At 37.5% G+C, this 25,179-nt stretch overlaps 1 protein-coding gene across 6 annotated transcripts in view; it reads left to right on the top strand.

The window, feature by feature from the left end:
• The window catches only part of rbfox3b (RNA binding fox-1 homolog 3b), a 620,267-nt gene that overhangs the window by 236,221 nt on the left and 358,867 nt on the right, over nucleotides 1-25,179 (top strand). For all 6 annotated transcript variants that reach the window (XM_028454740.1, XM_028454741.1, XM_028454737.1 and 3 more), the window contains one exon: nucleotides 16,177-16,285. In XM_028454740.1, coding sequence (XP_028310541.1) covers nucleotides 16,280-16,285 — 6 coding nt within the window. In that variant the 5' untranslated portion in view covers nucleotides 16,177-16,279. The remainder of the gene's footprint in view (nucleotides 1-16,176; nucleotides 16,286-25,179) is intronic.

Raw genomic sequence — 25,179 nt, 5'->3', positions numbered from 1 at the left:
TTCTGACGTTATGTAACGGTTTGTTTGTTTCTGCTAAGTTAAGCTAAGCTAAACTAAGCTACGTTAAGCTACGCTATGCTAAGCTAAGCTAGCACAGCCTTTGTGTTATTTTTGTGTGTCTTCTGTAATTTGTTGTATTTTTTTGTTGTTTCGTGTCATTTTTGGAAGTATTTTGTGCCTTTATGTTCTGTTTTTGTGTGTTTGGAGTCATTATTTTGTGTTTTTGTTGTCTTTTTGTGCTTATGAATAATGCTTTTGTGTTTCCGAAGTCATTTTTTTTAGATATTTTGTGATTATCTGTCTTTTTTTTCATTTTATTTTTATTTAGTTTATTGAGTTTTTAGTGTTGTTTTGTGGTTATATTTTGTGCTGAAGTGTGTTCTAAGTACATTTTTAGATTTTTTGTGCTTTTGATGAATTCTTTTGTGTTTCTGGAGTCATTTTTTTCTGGGTTTTTTTTTTTTTTTGTCTTTTTGTGTCATTTTGGAAAAAATATCTATTTTCTGTCATTCTGTGTGAATGTTGTGGTCGTTTTGTGTGATTTTTGACGATATTTTGTGATTTTCTGTAATCTTTTTTATTTTGTGTGTGTGTGTCTTTGGTGTCATTTTGTGCTTTTATCTTATACTTTTGGAATTGGTGCGTTTTTGTTGTTGATTAATGTGTTGATGGAGAGGGATTTTGTGTTTTTGTTGTCATATCGTGAGCCATTTTGCATATTTTTCTTGTTTTTGTGTATTTGTCTGTTATTTCACCAGTTGCCTGTGTCTGCTCTAATGGTTTTAATGCTTTCTGTACCTGGAATGGACGTATTATTGAGCATGGTGTGGATAGAGGAATGAAAGCAGGCTGTAGACACAGAGTCTTCTACTAATCCTGTTAAATGCAACATTGAGTTAAGAAGCTGTTACACATTATGTTGCAGCTCCTCGTGCAACCATTACAGCACATGGTCGGAGGAGCTTCTGTTACCAAAGTAGCATTTACACACGTTGCTAATTATACTGCTAGTGCTAAAACTCACAGCCAAACTGTTTTTTTTTGTTTTTTTAACTGTATTTGGTTAAAAGGATTTAGATTGATGCTTTAGGAGTCGGTGAAGTCACGTGCTGGCAAGCAGACGATTCCACTCACAACCCTGTAGCTGCTTCTTATCAGTCAGCGCGGGATTGAATGATTGGATGAACTTATCGCGGGAAACGCTGCTGTCGGAGGAATCGGATGTTTTTGATGCAACGGGAGATTGAAGAGAAGTCAGTGATATCAGGCACCAGGCAGAGGAAAAACAGGAAATACATTTCTGCAGCGAAAAGACTCGCAGCTCGTTTCAATCAGGGTTTTTTAAAAAAATTTTAATGGTGAACAGGAAAGTTAGAGAGAAACTACAAATGTTTACACAGTTTTCATCTAAAGAAATGAGTAACAGGTGGCAAATGCTCCAAAATTGGCAAGAAAAGAGTGAAAAGTGACAAAAATGGGCCAAAAACAGCCAAAAGTGGCACAAAAAAGAAGAAACAGGTGATTTTTAATGGCTAAAGGTAGCTGAAATGAGCAAAATGTGGTAAACAATAGTGAAAAAAAGGAAATATGTAGGGAAAAAGGAAAAAATTGTTATTTATTGGGCAAAAGTTTGCTTTTTTGGATGAAAAGTGTCAACAAATGGTTAAATAAAAGACAAAAATTGGATAAAAGTGAGAAAATAACAGTGATCTTTGATTAAAAAACAAAAAAAAACAAAGAAAAGTCACAGAGATAAAAAAAAAAAAAAGAACGAATCAGGGCGAAGCTTCTTTCCTCTTGTAAACAGGACGTTACATTTTATTTTTTACAGCAGTTTTACTGTGTTTTGGAATAAATGATGGGATTCATTGGGTTTTTTACCATCTTTTGATGTAATAAATGGATTCACTTTAAAGGTGAGCAGTGCTGGATTGACAAAGTTTGACAAAATAATCTACTGTGTTTGCTGTGATGGTTGTGTTTTAGAATAATGGTTAAAAACAGAAGATTCTAAGCTTTCAAACGGTATATGATACTTCTGCTGTGTCATCTTATTTACATTGTTGGGTATGACTTCAGGAAGTTTAATCCTCTATGTTTGTTGGATTTCAGTTGCTCCGCCTCCTTTTCCATGTGAATGTTTTCATAGCAAACCAAGGCTGATAAAATATATATAAATATAAACTTTGGTGTAGTTACGCTCCTTTGTATCAATAATCTGACTGATTCCTTTTGATACTGATCGTGCTTTGTCCGAAAGAGTGTGAACCGGAGCCAATTAGACGCATAATGTGCTGCGAGAATGGAGACGATGTGTGTGATAGATAAAACAATAACGCTCCCATTGTATATTACATTTGTGGAGGCAGCAGTATGGCTCTGCAAGCTGTCTTCTAATGGATCCCCCCCCCACTGAACAATGGGCGCCCAGGCAAACCTGCACTCCGACAGATTGTCGCTGCAGTTCCTGAAACACATCGTCAGGTTTTTTAATGGCAAACTGCAGCCTTTCACTTTTGATTCATCACTTCCTGAGAACGAGGCGGCCCCGCTGACAGCGGAGCATAATTTGGGCAAATAGAGTAAAACTACATCATCTCACTTCAGGACGGGGGGTGGGGGGGTTTGGGGATGAGCCGTGGCTAGGCCCCATTTCACTTTTCTGCCCCACTTAAGTGATCTAGGCTGACGTGCAGAGAGCGGGGGGTGCTGGGGGGCACGGGTAGGGGACAGGTGAGCGACAGAAAGTTCAGCACTAACACGCACCGCTGATTTAAATATCAGCTGCGACGCTACGAGGGATATTGAAGTTAGAGTCTGTTACTGGACCCCATTGACATTTGGGTGAGAATTAGAGAAATTATACGAGCGACTGGACGATATCCAGCACCTGGGGGGTGGGGGGGGGGGGGGTACGGCCTGGAGCGACCAGTAAGTAGTAAGCTACTGTAAGTGTGTGTGTGTCAGGGTTAGAATAAATTAAATGTTTCAGTTATAATTACATTTTCAATTACCCATATTCAATTAGTATTACAGTGACCAATCATTATTACAATTACATTTTTCCTCAATTATTGAAGTTCAGTTATCATTACTTTTCATTCTGTTAGCATCTTTAATGCTAACGGGTCTTAAATCATCTGTAAAATACACTAATATCTATCATCTAATTAATGTAATATCTATTGATTACATTGTTAGGCTTCCTAATCAATGAAAATATAGGTTTTTAATATTTTTGGTGTGTGCGTCTGAGCCTTTTTTGTGTCACCATACCACTAGATTTTTTTTTTTTTTTTTTTTTTAATGGTAAAATGTGTGAGAGCTTGATTTGAAACACATTTTTAATAACTGTAACATGATTCCCCAGTTTTGCGTCATAAAGCGCTATATAAAATTAATGCATTATTATTATTATTATTATTATAAAGTGACAAAAAAAATTGTAATGTGGCAAAAAATGGTCCAAAAGTGGCAAAAAAAACAGTGTAAAGTGACTAAAATGGACCAGAAGCAGTTGAGTAGCAAAAAAAAATGACAAAAAAGTGGAAATAGGTTGTATGTGATGGTTAAAGGAGACTTAAATGAGTAAAATGTGGCAAACAATAGTGAAAAAGGGCAAAAATGTGGAACAAAAAGGAAACAAGTGTTATTTTTTTGGTGAAAGGAGCTTATTTGGTTAAGAAGTGGTAAAACATGGTTAAAGAATCAATAAAACTTTTTGGGAAAAATGGAAAAAATGGACAAATAAAAAGGTGAAAATTGATTAAAAAGTTTCCCAATTTTAAGATTTTCTGGGGGAATAATAATTAAAATGGACATAAAGGAGCCACATGTTGAGAATCACTGACTTAATAACAGCTTTATCATGGTTTTAGTAAATTAATTTAATAAAATACATTGGGAGTCGATGGTTGTCCAGTGTGAACCTTTATCTCCACCTGCTTCCTCTGCTTGTACCCCCCCCCCCCCCCCCCCCCCCCCCCCCCCCCCCCCCCCCCAGCGTCACACACTGCAGATGTTTGTCCTCCTCCTTTGTTTCCTTCATTCCTCCACTTGTGATGGAGCAGTTTGAGCTTTTATTTATTTATGCCTCTCAGTCCTACACTCTTTGTCTCTTCATTTTTTTGGGAGAGACTAAGAAACGTGGAGCGATTGCCGCTGAGGCTGCACAGATTAGGTTAGCATTGATTGCTTTATTGGTGTGGTTGGATTTGTTTGGTATCGGGGAACATTTGATGCGAGCGCAGACATTCGTCTTGTCTCGTGGCTGTCCGTGTCGGGAGGAAAGATCATTCATTTTTTTCCTCAGCGTGAGGGGATTTATTGGCCCGTTTCTTTCTTTCTTTCTTTCTTTCTTTCTTTCTTTCTTTCTTTCTTTCCTTCTTTCCTCCTCCGATGGCGTTCTGCGGACCTGCTGTTATCACTCGTACATTCCACCTAATGTTCCAATTTTAATCAACACCTAATTACATCCAATAATGCACATGTAGCTAATCGGCAGCTGTAATTACTACGTAGCCGGGTCGAGGGAAGTATAGATGTGACTTATTGGGAGACTTTTGGATGTGCCGCAGTATTGATCATAAAAGCCAATCATGACACACATTATAGTAACTTTTTTATGAGGTGTGATACCCCCCCATCTGTATTTATTGTGCTGAGCTGGTATTATCCTCTCCAGGCCTCGCCGTGCATCGATACCGTACTCTCCTTTGGCATCAGGCATCAATAGTGCACCCATTAAAAGGTGGAATTGCTTAACGTATCACGGCGAGATGCATTCCTCCATATGGAGACGTGCGTTTGCAGCCAGGCCTCGGATCAATGTCTTTTACTGCCTTCTGAAACCATTGTCTGCAAAACAATTGGAAATCTTTGGGCGGAGGATGGCGAGGGCAGCGGCAGAGACGGCGGCGAATTAATTAATTACCGCCACTGAAGAATGAAGGTCTGTGCGCTTTGCTGTTATCATGTGACACCGCCAACGATTGTTTGTCCCCCTCCCTGAGTGAGGTAGCCCAAACAATGGCTGGCCTTCGCCATCATACGGATCATTAGCAGCTCAGTGTGGGACCCCGTGTTGTAGAGTTAGCCCCCTGGGGGGGCGGGCACCACGGGGACGGACAGCTGACGGAACACAGCAGAAGAAGAGGAGCATCAGTCGCTACTCAAGAGGAACGGATGCTTCGTCAGAGCAGATCCCACCGGGAGGGGGGGGGATCTACAGCGGAGACGGTGCCCTGAAGTCTACATCAGAACAAAAAGACGGCTTTTACTTCAGCACTCTGAGATAATGAATGGCCTGTAGACACAAAGCCATGCTGCGGGAAGCTTTCAATCCAAAGTGACGACTCTTAAAGTTACGCTTTCATCCTGCAGGACGACCAACAAGTCCCTCCCCCTGATTCAAAGATTCTATAACGGCCAATCAGGGCTCACCGCTGCAACTTCAGCGAATAAACAAAGAGTAGAATGCAAAACAACAGCATGAACTTCCTCTAGATTCATATTTTATGATAGGGCTGGGCGCTATACTGTTCATACTGAATACCAGTGTCGTTACGCTAATCATTTTTTATATGTATTTGATTACACAACTTTCAGAACGCTACGCTACGCTGCGCCGCGTTTCAGACCGGACCCGTTTCAACGTTGTACTTCTAAATATGAAGGTAAACAGTAGCGCTCTGGTGTTAGTTATGGTGTAAATCATATACGTGTAAATGGATCAGAAAGATTTATTAAAAGCTCTAAAGCTGCATGTGTCTGCGTACGCATGCCTCTGCTACAGGAGAACAACACTCACGGACACGGAGGCACGGTTAGCTTAGCATGTCAGCAGTTTGGCAGTAAAACACAAAAAAAGAGCGCAAAGAATCTCAATTTGTAATTCCTGTAACGCAGAAATAAGTCGTGGTGGAGCTGGAAACAAAACTCTACATTATTCACCATAAAAAACCACCACACCACTGAGTATACAGCATTTATATCTTTATCAACATCCTGAATGTTCCTTAACATGCTTTAAAAGGCCTGAACAAAGTCTGAAATGATCAAATAAAAGTTACACATTCATGGAATGAAATGAAACTATTATTTAAAGACTGAAAACAAACTTTCAACAAAGTAACGCTAAGGTTAGCTAGCGCACTAATGATGAGCTTGTCTCAGCGTTTAAACAAACATGAACAGCTTGACTCGACCTCGCGCTCCAATGTCCAAAGAGACGTTTAATTTAATTGCGCCGTATGTTTCAAACATTTAGCCTGTTTTTGCCCCCAAAAAAATGCACAAACAAAATTTGGCAAAGTGCGTACGGAGAAGAGGAAGAAGAAGAAGCGTAACAACAACAAGTGGAATTTGCTGTTAAATATGCAAAAAGCCGTCTGTCTATGGAATGATAATGGCTCGGCACCTTGTCGCTGGGTTGCTGACTCTGTTGGCTGTGCTTCAAAGGCCTGTTGACTCACTTTGAAAAGACCTTGTGTTTCCTGACTCTGGGCTTTCTCAGATTGGACCAATGCAGCAGAGTGTGCCAGTCACAGCTTCCCCGAGACGCCCCAGGCATGTCAGCCTTTGAAGTGATAAAGAGCCACAGTTTGTCTGTGATGAGCTCACGTATTTAGGAAAAATGAAATGACCATGTTGCCTTTGTGGAGCTCTGCTCACACGGGGCGGCAGCAGTGAAAGGATCACTTTGGGGCTCTACATAGAGACGTCCACAATGTCCCCAATTTACACCTTATCGTGTCATTTCTGTTTTCATCCATTTTTCTCAACTTATTTTTGTTACTTTTAATGCATTTTTGTGACATTACTCCTATTTCTTACACTTTTACGTCACATTTTAATGACTTTTATGCACATTTTTCTACTTTCCAGATATGTTCAGCACTTATAAACACTTTCCACCACTTTTCCACCTAATGTCACATATATTGACCCATTATTGTCACTTTGAACCTCTTTTCACCATATTTAATGCCAATTTAACTACATGCATATTTGTCATGTCCATTATTTGCCAGTTTAAACTAATTGTTCTATTATTGACACTTTGAACCTTTTTAACCCTTTTTCTATCCATTTTTGCCCACTCTAATTTGCAACTTTTAACCAATTCCTGTGGTTTTTAAATACCTATTTCACCACCTTTTCCACCATCTTTGTCAATTTTCTGCAACTTACCATTTTTTAACCTATTTAAATCACCTTTTCTCACCATATTTTTGCTCCTTTTAATGAATTTTTGCTGCATCACTCCCATTTCTGACAGTTTTCCATCAAATTTTAATACATTTTCTGCACATTTTTTTCCACTTTCAAGACATTTTCAGCACTTATAAACACCTTTTCCACCTAATGTCACATTTGTTGACCCATTATTGTCACTTTTAACCTCTTTTCACCATATTTCATGATTATTTTTGCCAATTTAACAACATTCACAATTTATGTCCATTATTATTTACCAGTTTAAAGTAAATGTTTCAATATTGTCACATTGAACTCTTTTTACCACTTTTGTTTTAATCATTTTTGTCAATTTTTCTGCATCTACTCCAAACTTGTCATATTTGAATTTAACCTATTTTCATCACTTTGTATTTTCCTATTTTCACTTATTTGTGCGGCATTATTCCAATTTCTGCTACTTCTCCATCAAATTTCAATGCCTTTCTGCCCATTATTTGCCAATTTAAACTAATTATTCCAATATTGACACTTTGAACCCTTTTTACCGCTTTTTCCGTCCGTTTTTAACCAATTTCTGTTTTTAAAACCAAATTTCACTTCCTTTTGATAATTTACATTTTTAAGATGACTATAAACAAATAATAATAATAATAAACGTTCCTGGATAACAGTGGATATTATTCAGATGAATAAATAAATGTGGTTATCACAGATTCATAGAACAATAAACCATCATTTTACTGACTTTATGGATGGACCCCAAAAATCTCTCCCCTTTATTCCCCCTTATAGATGGTCCTGTCTCCACATGACTGTTCTTCAATGTTCATGTCTGTTCAACCACCTTCAGCTACAGTGGGGGTCCCCGCTCTCTGGGACCTTTATTTTGGAGGGTCCCCGCTCTCTGGGACCTTTATTTTGGAGGGTCCCCGCTCTCTGGGACCTTTATTTTGGAGGGTCCCCGCTCTCTGGGACCTTTATTTTGGAGGGTCCCCGCTCTCTGGGACCTTTATTTTGGAGGGTTGGGGGCTGAAAAGGTTGAGAACCACTGCATTAAATGACAGTTTATTCTGAATCATGAGGTTGTGTTTATGTTCAGATCAGCATAAACCGCCTGCTTTTCCATGACTTTCTGTATAAAACACTGCAACACCTTCATCTGTTTGACTTGAGTTCAGAGACGAACACTAAGGGTAAAAACAGGAAGAAAGTCGCTCGATAAAGGAAGTGATTTTCCCGCTCGCTGTGTGAGGAACTGAAGTGGAGAGAAAAGGAGTTGAAATCCACCTATAGATGGATCAACCTCTTAAAAGCAGCTCCAGGCACGGAAAATCTACAGTGGGAACTCCCGCTGAGGCCTTTGGATCCCGAGGCCTTTGAGTCCGCCCGTGCCCCGCCCATGACCCCACCACTGCCTGAAGCACGGGGATAAAACACCATAGTTCACACAAATCAAACCATTAATAAACAGATTAGAAAGAAAGTAAAACAAGAAATAAAATCACTCAAATGTATATATTGGTGAATAAACACAAAATAAATCAATAAATATCTAATCACATGGTTAAACTACATTTGAGGGACTATTAGGACACACACACACACGCACACACAGCTGGTTTATGAGCTCAGGGGGCGGGGCTTAAGGACTCATCCTCATTCATTGTGTGCGTGAATGAGAATGTGTCGCCGATGATAATCTCAGCGCGGCTACAAAAAGGAGGCGGGGCTAGTCCTGACCATCGATCACAGTGTGTGAACGTTAGCTGCTAATGCTCTTTCTTTAGGCTACATCAGCGCTAACGCTAACTGCTGTTGTTCTATTAAATAGGACCTGTTCTCCATTACGACTCGTGCTCCTTTTGTCTGATGCTAATGAAGATGAAACGCGTTCATTTTTCTACTTAATTACTTCATATTTAACAAAAGGTGCTGTGTCATCACACTCCCCCTCCCTCCTCCTTAATATTAGCATTAATATTAATCTTCTTCTTCTTCTTCTTCTTCTTCTTCTTCTTCTTCTTCTTCTTCTTCTTCTTCTTCTTCTTCTTCTTCTTCTTCTTCTTCTTCTTCTTCTTCTTCTTCTTCTTCTTCTTCTTCTTCTTCTTCTTCTTCTTCTTCTTCTTCTTCTTCTTCTTCTTCTTCTTCTTCTTCTTCTTCTACAGTTGTATTGATTCTTCTTCATTGGTTTTCTTTTGTCGCTATTGTTAACGTTAATACTTTTTTTCCACATCTTCAACTTCTTTTTTCTTTCTTTCAACCTTTACCTTTTTGTCTTCATCATCTCCTTTTCTTATTTTTATTTATTCTCTCTTAATTCTTTCTCTTTTGCTTTTTCTTTTTGTTGTTCTTCCTACTTTTGAAGTTTTTCATTGTTCAATCAATGACAACTGTTTTCTTTCTGTTTTTCTTCCTAATTCCTTTTATTCTTCTGCAGTTTGTTTCTTTTTCTCTAAATTATTTTCTTTTTTCATTCTTCTGCTTTTTGTTTTATTCTCTGCCTTTTCTTTTTTTTTTTTTAAATATGTCCCTTTCTTCCTGCTTCTTTCTTTTTTCAGCCTTTTTTCTACGTCTACTGTACTTTTTTATTTACTTATGTTTATAAATTTTTCATTCTTTATCCATATATTCTTGATCTGTTTTCTCTTAAAATTTGTATATTTTTATTGTCAATCTTTCTGTTCTTCTTTTCCTGCTCATCCATCCTCTTCCTCTTCCTTTTCCTCTTCCTCTTCTTTTCCTTCTCTCGTTGAATCCAATGTAATCCTTTTTTGCTTTCATCCTTTCACTGTAAATGTGCTTTTGTTTTCTTTCCACAAAATTTTCCGTCTAGTTTTTAATTGAATTCCTGAAAAAGTCTCGACCTGATCCTTTGATTGAGCTCCTGGGCCGCTCTTATTGTGGCGGGGTGTGTGTGTGACGTTTGTCAGGCTAATTGAAGGTGAATTGATAATGCTGTGTGTGTGTGTGTGTGTGTGTGTGTGTGTGTGTGTGTGTGTGTGTGTGTGTGTGTGTGTGTGTGTGTGTGTGTGCTTCTCTTTGATAAGTAATTCATCTGTTTGGCTTTGGCAGCTCTGCCTTGTTGCTTTCATGTCACTCCCTCTGCACCAGTGTGTGTGTGTGCGTGTGTGTGTGTGTGTGTGTGTGTGTGTGTGTGTGTGTGTGTGTGTGTGTGTGTGTGTGTGTGTGTGTGTGTGTGTGTGTGTGCGTCCTCCCCGAGGCCATGTGTGTGTAGTCACGGTCAACAGGGGGTGAATGTGCTGCTGTTCCCGGGGTCTCCGGGTGGCGTTCCTCCTCCTCTTCCTCTTCTTCATCTTCATCTTCCTCTCCATGAAGTCGGTCTGTAATTGGATGAGTTGCACAGTGAAGTCGCTGCGTGTTTCTCACCTTTTCCAAAAGTTCCTCAGAGGAGTTTGGGGTCTCTTTAGAGAGAGAAAAGTCATAGGGAGGTGCACAAACATCCACTGATGTGGCCCCTGGAGGCGACTCCTGTCCCCTCATGTGACCCCTCCCCCCCTCTGTCTCAACACTCGCCAACACCAAACGCGTGAAAAGCAGCAGGTGTACATTCACAATACATGGTGGACGGGCTTCTAGGGAGCGTCGGAGGTCCCGGTGCACGTCTCTCGCCTCCCGTGCGGTGCGTTTTGAAGCTTCTTGTGTGGCGGACATTTTTGACGTGCGTCCGGCGCCTCCAACGCGGCCGACGCTGGAGTTGTGATTGTTGAATTTTTGGGGCATATCGCGGCTTGTCGACCAATCAGGAACAAACACTAACCGGAGGCGGAGACTGATTCAATGAGCACAAGCGTCCAACTACGTGCGTGAGGCACGATTTTGACGCCCGAAACCCGTTTGTGTGAACGCAGCATTAGAATAGATGAAAAGATGAAGATGATCATTAAAAGATTAAAAGTCCACTTCCAGTTTCTTTTTTGTGGGCCTGTAAAAAGTCCCCATTGTCCCTTTTTTGGGCTGCATCCCACTGGTTGGAGACCTTCAGCAGCAGCGGGAACACAGGGAAGGCAAACTGCACCGCTTGGCTTGTCAGTTAAACACATGCGGCCCTGGATCTAGTTTACGTAAAACACAAATAATAATAATCATAATCATAGGAATGATAGATCACCTTTATTGTTGTCACATACTGTATATAGAGCCACATACATGAACTTATGTCCCTGCATTTAACCCTGAGGAGCAGTGGGTTACAAAACCACAGATAAATGCAGAAAAGACAAGAGAAATACACAAATTTACTCCAAAAACACAAGAAAACTACAAAAATACACAAAACTGACTGGAAAATAAACAAAAATACACAAATTTACTCCAAAAACACAAGAAAACTACAGATGTACACAAAACTGATTGAAAAATTAACAAAATACCACAAAAATACACAAATTTCCTTCAAAAAAAACCACAAGAAAACTACAAAAAATACACAAAACTGACTGAAAAATAAACAAAACAACACTAAAAATACACTCCTAAAGCACAAAATGATGATAAAAACTCTTTTTGTTTTTTCCTGTATTAATGTTTTTAAAACCATTCTTCTAAATGCTGACATGGCTGTTGATGTGATTCAATACATTTGTTACACATTCACAAGGTTATTTATCATTTAAGAAAATAACAATGATTGAATAAATATGAAACACAACACAATACACAAATAACTAGCAATAAATGAGAGAAAAATACACAAAATGACAAAAAAATAACACAAAACTCCACAAAACGTCTCAAAATAACAAAAACACACAACATGACAGATAAAAAGTGTGATAAAAGTAGTTTATCTCTGATTTTGACTTTAAAGATAAAGCCATACTATTATTTAATTTTAAGTTTCAAACTAAAAAACAAAGAAATGAAATAAACAATGGTTTTTTCTTCCTGTTTTAGTTGATGCTGAGTTTGGTTTTATTTGTAACTGTTGAGGCTTTTCTATTGGCTGTTGGTTGATAAGTGTGTTTGGGATTAGGCTCCTCCCATTTCTGCCCAGGTGCGTTTCATTTCCTGATTAGGCTCCTCCCTGATTAGTTTGATGAGTTTGGACACATGCTGGTGTCGTTCTTCTTCCTGCAGTCGTCCAGTGAGTTTAGTGTTTTAATATTTGTGTTTAATAGTTTTCTTTAATTTAATTTATCATCATCATCATCATCAAACCCTGACATAAACTCCCTATAACATGAACTTTAACATGTTTGATCAATCTGCTCATGGGTTTCCTATGCTTATATCACATGACTGCAAACATTTGGAAGGCGTTTTATTTTATTTTATTTTATTTTAATGTATCTGTTAGAATAGAGTGAAATTACTCTAGTTGTTCAACCCTGAGAGGCGGGGCCAGAGGTTTTGTGTTTTGCTCGAATCAATCAATAGTTTTATTACCAGATTTTAAATGAACAGAAATGAATCAACAACAATAGAACAACAGGCACTGCCATGTGTTTTATATTATATTATTATGTCATACATTTATCAGTAAAAACATTAGCTGTCACACATCATAAAGACAAACACATCAGACAGAATCTAATATTAGTCTTTAATTAGGTTTTTACATTCAGAATTCAGTTAATTAAAGATTACATTTATATGGCATTTGACGGTCTGAGGTGTGTTTATTTGATTTATTTGGTATATGTGTGTGTGAGTTGTTGCCACCGGGCAACCCAGCCGCTAAGCTAAGTGCTACTGTGCTGCTAGTTGCTAAGCTAACTGCTACTGTGCTGCTAGCCGCTAAGCTAACTGCTACTGTGCTGCTAGTCACTAAGCTAACTGCTACTGTGCTACAGTGCTGCTAGTCGCTAAGCTAACTGCTACTGTGCTGCTAGTCGCTAAGCTAACTGCTACTGTGCTGCTAGTCGTTAAGCTAACTGCTACTGTGCTGCTAGTCGCGAAGCTAACTGCTACTGTGCTGCTAGTCGCAAAGCTAACTGCTACTGTGCTGCTAGTCGCGAAGCTAACTGCTACTGTGCTGCTAGTTGCTAAGCTAACTGCTACTGTGCTGCTTGTCACTAAATTAACTGCTACTGTTCTGCTAGTTGCTAAGCTAACTGCTACTGTGCTGCTAGTCGTTAAGGTAACTGCTACTGTGCTGCTAGTCGCTAAGCTAAGTGCTACTGTGCTGCTAGTTGCTAAGCTAACTGCTGCTGTGCTGCTAGTCATAAAGCTAAGGGCTACTGTGCTGCTAGTTGCTAAGCTAACTGTTACTGTGCTGCTAGTCGCTATGCTAACTGCTACTGTGCTGCTAGCTGCTAAGCTAACTGTTACTGTGCTGCTAGTCGCTAAGCTAACTGTTACTGTGCTGCTAGTTGCTAAGCTAAATGCTACTGTGCTGCTAGTCGTTAAGTTAACTGCTACTGTGCTGCTAGTCGCTAAGCTAACTGCTACTGTGCTGCTAGTCGCTAAGTTAACTGCTACTGTGCTGCTAGTCGCTAAGCTAACTTCTACTGTACTGCTAGTCACTAAATTAACTGCTACTGTTCTGCTAGTTGCTAAGCTAACTGCTACTGTGCTGCTAGTCGTTAAGGTAACTGCTACTGTGCTGCTAGTCGCTAAGCTAAGTGCTACTGTGCTGCTAGTTGCTAAGCTAACTGCTGCTGTGCTGCTAGTCATAAAGCTAAGGGCTACTGTGCTGCTAGTTGCTAAGCTAACTGTTACTGTGCTGCTAGTTACTAAGCTAACTGCTACTGTGCTGCTAGTTACTAAGCTAACTGCTACTGTGCTGCTAGTCACTATGCTAACTGCTGCTGCTTTTCTCCGTGATTTCCACAGAAACAACCTTTACCTCAGGCTTAGCTTCACTTATTGACTTAAAAAAGCAATTTTTTTAGCCATTTTCTACCGTCTTCAGCGCTGACTGAGAAACTGTTTTTGCGCAAAATCACCCTCGTAACTTGGGGGTGTGGCTTGACCTCCCCTCTCTTTCTCATTCGTGCTGTGTGTCTACATTCAATTTTGTGTTTACAAAGAAATTTCCAGTGATTTCAACTAAAAAAACCCCAAAAGACACAGCTGTCCAAATATAATACTTTAACATTTAAACACCTAAAAGTGAAAAAGGGGTTAAAATGTTTTATTTTCTTTAAAGATAATCTGGATCCAATCATCTAAGTGCCGGACAATTTCTGGGAGGTGCTCCGGAAAGATCCAGCCCAAATTAAGCTCTGTCTGTAGGTGTTATATTGTATTATAGTGTATTATTCTATTTTTTTTGTTGGTTGTATTTTGTGTAGATACAGTGAATAGACAAAAAAAAAAACGTTCATTATAGGGGGTGAGGGGTGTCAAATTCCACTATTCCCTAGGGCACCAAAGGACCTAAAGCTGGCCCTGGTTAAGGATTAGGGATGTAATGATTAATCGTAAGGCAGTTAAAAATCGATTCATAGGTATCACGGTTCACATCGATACTGTGAAAATATCGATGCTATATCCTGCTACTTTCTTTCTGGCCGCCTTCTACTCTTAAACATGTTCATAAATGATTCCTTACCCCTTTAGCACCGAAAGAATATCTGTAATATTACGTGAATATCTGTAAAAGTCACGTTTTTCTATTAGCTCTGTATGCTAGCGCATAGCATCTCTTCTTCACTGCTAGAATATCTGTATGCCAACCAACCACTGGGTTACCAGCGCCCTTTGCTGGTCCAAACAAATATCTGATGTAAACACAGTACAATGACTGTGTTTGTTAAGGCACAAAATAAATTTTCAGTTGCACTGCAAGAAAAAGAACTATTATGCACTTTTGCATTGTTTACTATAGAACCAGAATTTAAAATAATAGGCTTCTTCTTCATTTGTATTATTCCTTTATTTATTTCATTCAAGATTTTTTTTTAGTTAAATTGCATTGTTTTGAACAGTTTCTCAAGGGATTCTTTTGACAATGAAAACTACAAGGAAAATAATTCAGTATTTTATTTTTTTTTCCCAAAAAAATAAAGGAAAATTTTTCAGTCATCATTTGTCTACAGTCCCATTTTGTAAAAGAAATCGTGAGAGAGTCGTATCGTGAACCCAGTATCGTCAATCGAATCGAATCAGGAGTTGAGTGAATCGTTACATCACTTTTAAGGATATATATACATATATATATATATGTATATATATATATATATATATATATATATATATATATATATATATATATATATATATATATATATATATACATATATATAAATGAATAAATAAGTAAATTAATAGTATTTCACATTAACAAATCCCACAAAGTTTACAAAAATTACACAAAAATTGGTCCCAAGTGTGAAAGTGAAAACTAGGCACAATAATGTGTAAAACCTCTTTTTTTTCTTGCCTTTAATCTTTGTCTCCTGCTCTGTATTTGGCCCCTGAACTGAAATGAGTTCCCCCCCCCTTCCACCTCAGGTTTGACATTCCGATTCATTAACATGTTGGAGGTGGACGTGCGGCGGCCTGCGCAGCGGCTTCTGAATCAATGCCCTTGTCTCCCCCTCTGCCCTTTATCATGTTAATATGATTTCCATTGATGGAACCCTTTTTCAAAATGGCATCCCTCTATGGTTTTACATATTGACTTTTTAATTCATGGCCCTCAGTGCGGCATCACTCTTGTTGTTGTTGCTCCGGATCAGAGACGGCGTCGGAATCGACTCAGGGTTTTAAGTCTTTGAAAAGCTCCACGTCTCTGGGCCAATGAGCGTCTAGCTCCACGTCTCTTTTCCACTAATGTTCTCACCAAAACACAATCTGGCCTCAGTAGTAATAATGTTTACGGCTCCTTCCAATATCCAGGGGAGAATTGCCTCAACCTGTAACGCCGCTATAAGAGGAAATGAGAATTTAATGCCCCGTAGAGCGCCGTCGTACCTGCGCTAGCGTACATATATTTCATTATAGGGAAAAAGAAGAACAGTGAATGATGTCTTTACCATTGCTCTTTTTCTTTTTTCTCTTTCTTTCCAGAGGATTTAACGTCTCTAACGTGAGGACGAGAGCACAAAAGTGATCCCAGCACAACTTTGTTCTGCAGGGCTCTGCAACGGTTGATTGATTGATCAGGAATTCGATGCTGGTGAGTGATGCACGCGCATGTGTGCATGCGTGTGTGTGTGCACGTGTGTGTTAAATAATCTGACGCACACCATCATCCAAACTACATGAAATAAGCACATTTTAGCATCTTTGTCTCCACATACTGCATCGTTTGGATAAAAAAACTGAGTTTTAATGATTGGTGTTTTAACTAAAATGGTAATCGTGCTATTTAGTGAACAGTTCCTGTCAAACCACATCATTTCTGGTACATGTTTTGTTTGAATTAAGCACATTTAAGCATTTTTTTGTTCTCACTCGTCATTATTTGGATAAAAACGCTGAACTGTAGTCATTAGTGAGTCTTACCTATTGGTGTATCTACTTAAATGGTAATCATGCTATCTGGTGAACATTTCTGCCTTAGGTATTTATAGTGCAAAATGTCACCAGTTGAAATGATTACCAGCTGAACTGATACACTCACACTACACAACAAAATCATCATTTATTCACTTTAAAGTGCCTCAAATATTTAAGCTTTGTTTTTATGTCCAAACGACATGAAATAAACACATTTAAGCATCTTTGTGTTCAACGTACTGCATCGTTTGGACCAAAACGCTGAGCTTTAGTCGTAATTAGTGACTCAAACCAATTAGTGCATCAGCTTAAATGGTAATCGTGCTATTTGGTGAATAGTTCCTGTCGAAACCACATCACTGATTTTTAATGAATTAAGGGAAATATTATGTCATAATTTGAGGGAAATTAAAGAATTTTGTTTTTTCAACAGTTTCACATTGAAAATGAATGTTTGTGATAAAAACACTGGGAAAAATTTGAGCACCTGCATGTTGCTAAGTTACATTTACCCAATGTTTCATGTTTAATTGACTTTCTTTGCTGGTTGAGTTGGATGCTCCAAAGGGCCCTTAAGGGTTTTTGATGGTGCGTCCTGGATACAAACCATTAAAGCAGCAGTGGTTTAGAAAACTGGACCAGATGCAGGTTTTTAAAATGGAACTTATAACTGTGAATCAGCGTTGCCAGGTTGAATGGGACGTCCACTTCAGTCCACATCACACCAACTGTGAGGAACAGGAACCATTAAACGACAGAGGTCAATCGTCCAATGGCGAGCGACCATAAAATAAACCGGTTTCAATTACAGCTGCGGCAGAGAGCAGCCAATCAGGTGGCGGCGGTGAAGCAGCGTTTGGCTGTGGACGCTGATCTTCAGCCATGTGGTCTTCCTCCTCCTCCTCCTCGGTGATTAGCCAATAGCTGCTCTGCTTTTCTCCATCTACCAATGAGACGCTGCCAAGGACTTTTGGTTTTAAACTGAGCAATTAGTTGATCTGGCGGCGTTTTGCTTGGCTTCGGTCGCGCTCAAATCCCCGACCGCGGCCTCGCCGACACACAATCCAGGAGAGTTTGTCAGACAAATCCATCCGAGCCCAGACCTCCTTCTTCTTCTCTTCCTCTCAGTGTTGACGCTCTCTCTGGTGGGTAAACACTGGTGATCCAGGTTAGTCGGCGGTAGATTTATGGCGGCGCGTGCCCTCAATCACAGCAGATGAGTCGTGTTTGTTTCCGACTTGTGTCGAGTGAGCACTGGCCGCTGCCCAAAGCTCAACCACTGCTCGCGTTCACTCTATTAGAGATGATCCATTTCCCCCCAGGCCATAAATTATACATATATTTACATTTACAGTATCCGGCAGAGCTCTGCTACCACCATAAATCTACATAATCTCATTGGGTTTACTGCAGCAAATGTAGGAAGTGGGTTTTTTAGGTGGTTGAACTACAAACTAGCCACTGTGTGATCACTAGGACGCCTCTGAAAACACAACAGGCTGATATCAGCTGATTAAAAAAAGCTCAGTGTATAATAATCATATTTAGAGCAGCTTAGAGCAGTGGTTCTCAACCTTTTCAAACCCTAAAATAAAGGTCTCAGAGAGCAGGGACCCCCACTGTAGCTGAAGGTGGTTGAACAGACATGAACATTGAAGAACAGTCATGTGGAGACAGGACCATCTATAAGGGGGAATAAAGGGGAGAGATTTTTGGGGTCCATCCATAAAGTCAGTAAAATGATGGTCCATTGTTCTATGAATCTGTGATAACCACATTTATTTATTCATCTGAATAATATCCACTGTTATCCAGGAACGTTTATTATTATTATTATAGTCATCTTAAAGATGGAAATACTGGTTTTAATCAGAAATAAAATGGGTTCAAAGTGACCAAAAATGGTGGAAAAGGTGGTGAAATGGGAAAAATGAACAAAAACTAACAGAAAAAGTTGTAAAAAAGGGTTCAAAGTGTCAATATTGGAACAATTAGTTTAAACTGACAAATAAGGGGCATGAAAAATGGTGAATGTGGTTAAATTGGCAAAAAAAATAAGCATGAAATTTAGTGAAAAGAGGTTAAAAGTGACATTAATGGATCAACATATGTGGCATTAGGTGGAAAAGTGGTGGAAAGGGTTTATAAGTGCTGAACATGTCTGGAAATTTAAAACTAAAAATATATTAATATTCTTAGTTTCTTAAAATCGAGACCCCAAAAGACGTCCTTACCCCAATTGTTGAGAACCTCTGGCTTAGATAATAGCCTAAATATTTAATTAGCTCCTTTTGAAGCCAGATGCAGCTACATTAAAGAATCTAGAAGAATGTGGTAAAAACTCGTCCTCCACCACCAGGATTCATGTGAACATGTATTTTTAATGGATCCTTGTAAGAAGTGAAGCTTCTTCCAAACAAAGTGGGTTTGTTTCATGTCTGCAGCCAAGCATCGGGAGAGTCTAACGTTGGACCAGCTGGGATTTAATGTTGCCTCAACCATGGATAAAAAGTTGCTAAGTTGCAGAAAGAAATATTCTGAATCATAAGTGCCTCCCTCTTCCTCCTCCTCTTCCTCTTCCTCCTCCTCTTCCTCCTCCTCTTCCTCTTCCAGCTGCAGCCAAGGTATCATTTCTCTGTTTGGCACCAACGACGCTATCCTGCGTCCATCACGCCTGTGTTCAATGCTGTAATTAACTTTTTAACGCTGGGAATTTTTGATATCTTACAAATTAGCATCATTTTTTCTCCCCATTAGGGACACAACAAACGCATTAGGATGCTAATTTCTCCCTCCTCGGCCTTCTCTCCGTCTCCGTTACAGCCGCGGGGCGATGGCGTTGGTGCCGCCAACAGGCAAACGGGGCGTCCTATAAACTCCGTCCACAGCAGAGGATATAAAACCTGTCGGGTTTTTTTTTTTTTTTAGCTGGAGGTGATTTCAGAGATGATCTGTCCTCTCCCGCGGGAGCCGCAGCTGTAAATGTTAACAACACAGTTTTTAGCTGAATCTGCCGTTTAATTTGCTCTCAGTGATGGAAACTCGCTCGTGTGCCGCTCACGCCTCGTCTCGCCTGGTTTATTTCTCATCACATGCACAAAACCCCAAAAAGACTACAATATGACACCCAAAACAAAAGAAACAACGTTTTAGTAACACCAAAAACAACCACGAAATCACACCAAAAATGACTCAGAAATAACACCTTAAACGACCATGAAATACCACCAAAAAATGATGGCAAAAAAATAACACTCAATACGACCGCAAAATAAAACCAAAAACAACAATGAAATGACACCAAAAACTCAGCAAACTCCATCTTTTTTTAGCTGGATTTCACAGATAATCGCAGCTGTAAATGTTAACATCAGTTTTTAGCCGAATCTGCCGTTTAATTTGCTCTATTAAATCTAAATGTTAAATATTAAATCAAAATGTAAATGTTAAACCTAAATGTCAAATCTAAATCTAAATGTTAAATTTTAAATCAAAAATGTAAATGTTAAATCTAAATGTCAAATCTAAATCTAAATGTTAAATCTAGATGTTAAATCTAAATCTGAATGTTAAATCTAAATGTTGAATCTAAATGTTGAATGTTAAATCTAAATGTTAAATCTAAATCTGAATGTTATATCTAAATGTTGAATCCTAATATTGAATCTAAATGTTGAATATAAAATCTAAATGTTAAATCTAAATGTTAAATCCAAATCTGAATGTTAAATCTAAATGTTGAATCCTAATATTGAATCTAAATGTTGAATATAAAATCTAAATGTTGAATCCTAATATTGAATCTAAATGTTGAATATAAAATCTAAATGTTAAATCTAAATCTAAATGTTAAATCTAAAATCTAAATGTTAAATCTAAAATCTAAATGTTAAATATTAAATCTAATTGTTAAATCTAAAATCTAAATCTAAATGTTAAATCTAAATCTAAATGTTAAATATAAAGCAAAAATCTTAATCTAAATGTTAAATATAAAATCGAAATGTTAAATCTAAATGTTAAATCTAAATATTAAATCGAAATGTTGAATATAAATGTTAAATCTAAATGTTAAATATAAAATCTAAATGTTAAATCTAAATCTAAATGTTAAATCTAAATCTGAATGTTAAATCTAAATATTAAATTGAAATGTTGAATCGAAATGTTAAATAATAAATCTAAATCTAAATGTGCGCTCAGGAGTGTGTGAAGTGTGCGCACAAGTATTGGTGCGCAGGAGTGTTGGTGTGTGCGGTGCGCACCGGTTCCTTGTTTGATTTAATTTGGGGGTTAAATATGAAGTATGGGTGAACGACGCTGGCGGGGGTGGGTTCACTTTGTTACTACAGTGGGTTCAGTCAGTCTATGGTTGGTCTGACCACAGTTAGAAACCTGACCAGTGTGAGCAGAGCTCCTCCTCCAGCCTGTACGGGTCGTATCCCATGTTAGTGCGCTTGGTAGGTTCTGCTCTGGGAACCTCTTCATACCAATCAACCTACGAATAAAACCTGCTTCAAGTCTTCTGTGTCTGGGTGTTTAACCTGGTCTGGACACGGTACAGATCCGTCCTCCACCATTGAGAAAGAAAATGAAGCAACAACCACAACATTAACCAATGAGCCAATGGGGCGGTTGTAGAAATGTTTAAGATACAATAAAAACAGGGTTGACAACGGGCAAAAACACGTAACTTCCTGTTTCCAAATTCAGAACCAACAACAGAAATTCACAAAAATAATACAAGCACACAAAAGCTCTCAAACACAAACACACAAAAACAACAGTTACGCAAAAATGACAGAATAATACATAAAACAATAACAAAATTATGCAAACACAACATAAAATACACAAAAAAACATAATTATGCAAAAATGACATAGAATAATACACAAAACAATAACAAAGTTATGCAAAAATGACAGAAAAACACACAAAACAACAAAAATATGCAAAAATGTCCTAAAAATACACAAAATAACTAAATTATGCAAAAATAATAAAAAAAATTAACAAAACAACAACAGAATTATGCAAAAATCACAGAAAAATACATAAAACAACAACTAAATTATGCAAAAACGAAAGAAAAACACACAAAACAACAAAATTACGCAAAAATGACAGAATAATACATAAAACAATAACAAAATTATGCAAACACGACATAAAATAGACAAAAAACATAATTATGCAAAAATGAGATAGAATAATACACAAAACAATAACAAAGTAATGCAAAAATTACATAAAAACACACAAAACAACAAAAATATGCAAAAATGTCCTAAAAATACACAAAATAACTAAATTATGCAATAATAATAAAAAAATTAACAAAACAACAGATTTATACAAAAATGACAGAAAAATACATAAAACAACAACTAAATTATGCAAAAAACGACAGAAAAACACACAAAACAACAAAATTACGAAAAAATAAATCTACACAAAAAAATGAGACAGAAAAATACACAAAACAATAACAAAATTACGTAACAATGACAGAAAAATATGCACAAATGACATGAAAACACACAAAACATCAACAAAATTATGCAACAATAGCAAAATACACAAAAAAAAAAATCAGACTGTGGGTCAATGACAACAGGAGAACCCAGTGTGTTCTCTAAGTGCACAGTTATCACTTTATTCCACATGTGCATCGCTCTCACAACAGATAGAGATCCATAGCTGTGATTGGCCGTCTCCAGGGGGGTTGGTGGGGGGGGGGGGGCGCTGACCTCAGAGCTGTTGTTTAATCACCGGGGCATTTTAATGGCTTGTCAGAGTAATGAAATATGGTGGGAGGCTACCTGGTGCAAACATTACGATGAATCCCTCTCACACCAGCCTTTAATGGTTATAAATCATCACTTTGGGGAGAGAAAAATGACAGCTATTAAAATAATGAATGGGATGATTAATTTTTCACATTAAAGATTAAAAGCTCTGAGAGGTATCAACAGATATTTGAGCCGCTGTAGCCGTCGGAGAGTGAGAGATTTATTTTTTTAACCCTGTTCTTAATCCTGATCCTGTTTAAACGCCTTGAAGAAGCAGAACTCTTCTATAATGTCTATAGTTTCTTCTATAATGTCTATAGCTTCTTCTATGATGTCTATAGTTTCTTCTGTAATGTCTATAGCTTCTTCTATAATGTCTATAGTTTCTTCTGTAATGTCTATAGCTTCTTCTGTAATGTCTATAGTTTCTTCTATGATGTCTATAGTTTCTTCTGTAATGTCTATAGTTTCTTCTGTAATGTCTATAGCTTCTTCTGTAATGTCTATAGTTTCTTCTGTAATGTCTATAGCTTCTTCTATAATGTCTATAGTTTCTTCTGTAATGTCTATAGCTTCTTCTGTAATGTCTATAGTTTCTTCTGTAATGTCTATAGTTTCTTCTGTAATGTCTATAGCTTCTTCTATGATGTCTATAGTTTCTTCTGTAATGTCTATAGTTTCTTCTGTAATGTCTATAGTTTCTTCTATAATGTCTATAGTTTCTTCTGTAATGTCTATAGCTTCTTCTGTAATGTCTATAGTTTCTTCTATAATGTCTATAGTTTCTTCTGTAATGTCTATAGCTTCTTCTATGATGTCTATAGTTTCTTCTGTAATGTCTATAGTTTCTTCTGTAATGTCTATAGTTTCTTCTATAATGTCTATAGTTTCTTCTGTAATGTCTATAGCTTCTTCTATGATGTCTATAGTTTCTTCTGTAATGTCTATAGTTTCTTCTGTAATATCTATAGTTTCTTCTATAATGTCTATAGTTTCTTCTATAATGTATATAGTTTCTTCTATAATGTCTATAGTTTCTTCTATAATGTCTATAGTTTTCTATAGTCTATAGCTGTAGATGCCACAGACAGGTGTGTTTCACACTTGCACTTTGATAAAAACAAAAAGCATTTTTACAGAGGGGTTTAATGTACAAAATGTATTGATTTGGTTGAAAAAGTTTACAATTATGAATAAAGTCTAAATTAAGTTACAAAAGAATGAGTAACAGGTGGCAAAAAATGGTCCAAACGTGGCAAAAATGTGGCAAGAAAAGAGTGAAAAGTGACTAAAATGGACCAAAAAGAGGAAACAGGTGGTATGTAATGGCAACAGCTAGCTTAAATAAGCAAAGTGTGGTAAACAAAAGTGAAAAAAGGCCAAAATGTGCAACATGTTGTTGTTTCGTGTCAGTAAATGTGTGTGAAGGATGTACCAGCGACCAGTCCAACATGTTTTGGTTAGCTTAGCATTTAGCGGCACTAGCTAGGCAGGGTCAAAGTGTGAAAGGGCGGGGCTACTTTATGATATGAATAGTCCATAGACTCGTTAGCTGCTGCCGCTAAATATCAAAGCTAAATATTAGCATGCTAACGTGTAATTACAGCATTAATACGTATCCGTGTTGGTGAACATGAGGAAGTGAGTTTGTGATGATGAATGAGAAGATAAAGAAAAGGCAGAGCAGCTCAATTATACACTCTACACCTACCATGGCGTTCTCTGTCCATCCTTCAAAGGGATATTCTAACGCAGAATAAAGTAGCGGCAGGTATTTGTGCTGCTGAAGTTATTTACAAAGTGGGGGAAAATTTAAACAACTCCTCAGGTGTTTCTTCTTTGATTTCATTGCAACTTGTTGCATTCAATAACAAGAAAGGCTCTGAATCTTGAAAATACACAAAAAGGACAACAAAAATGCACAAAATGACTACAAAAACACACAAAACGACCATAAATTACTGAAAAACATACAAAATGACAACAAATACACACAAACTTACTCCAAAAACACAAAATGACCATATATAACTAGAAAATATACAAAATAGCAAAAACAACAATACTCAAAATTACTCTACAATCATAAATTACTGAAAATTATACACAATAAGAAGACAAATACTCAAAACTACTCTAAAAACACACGAAACAATCATAAATTACTGAAAATTATACATAATTACAACAAAAATACTGAAAACTACTCCAAAAACACACAAGATGAACATAAATGACTAAAAAACATACAAAATAATGACTAAAATACACAAAAACATTCAAAAAAACATTCAAAATGACCATAGATAATTAGAAAATAGTCAAAATAACAACAAAAATACTCAAATATACTCTTAAAACACACAAAGGTATCATAAATTACTGAAAATGTAATACATAATACATAATTACAACAAAAATAAACACAATTACTCTAAAAACACAAGATGAACATAAATTACTGAAAAACATACAATGATGACTAAAATACACCAATTTAAAATTGTTTTGTCAGATTTAGTCATTTTAAATATGATTTGCTTTTGTTTTGTGCATTTCTGACAACCTATTAATTTCCTCTGATACTAAGCAATCATCATCAAACTAAACATCACCTGTAGAACTACGTAAGAAACACTTTTCTGATATATTCTCGTCACTGAATCAGGCTTTGGTGCAGAAATCTTTCAGCGCGTGCACGTTTTTAAACGGAAAATATGGATTTGATGAAATCTGCCAGTGACGGAGATAAAAATAAGGCTTCAGCTAAAAAGTA

This window comes from Gouania willdenowi, chromosome 8, assembly GCF_900634775.1.
Source record: "Gouania willdenowi chromosome 8, fGouWil2.1, whole genome shotgun sequence".
NCBI lineage: Eukaryota > Metazoa > Chordata > Actinopteri > Blenniiformes > Gobiesocidae > Gouania > Gouania willdenowi.
Note: the sequence above shows the minus strand (reverse complement) of the source record. Positions and strands in the feature narration are given on the sequence as shown.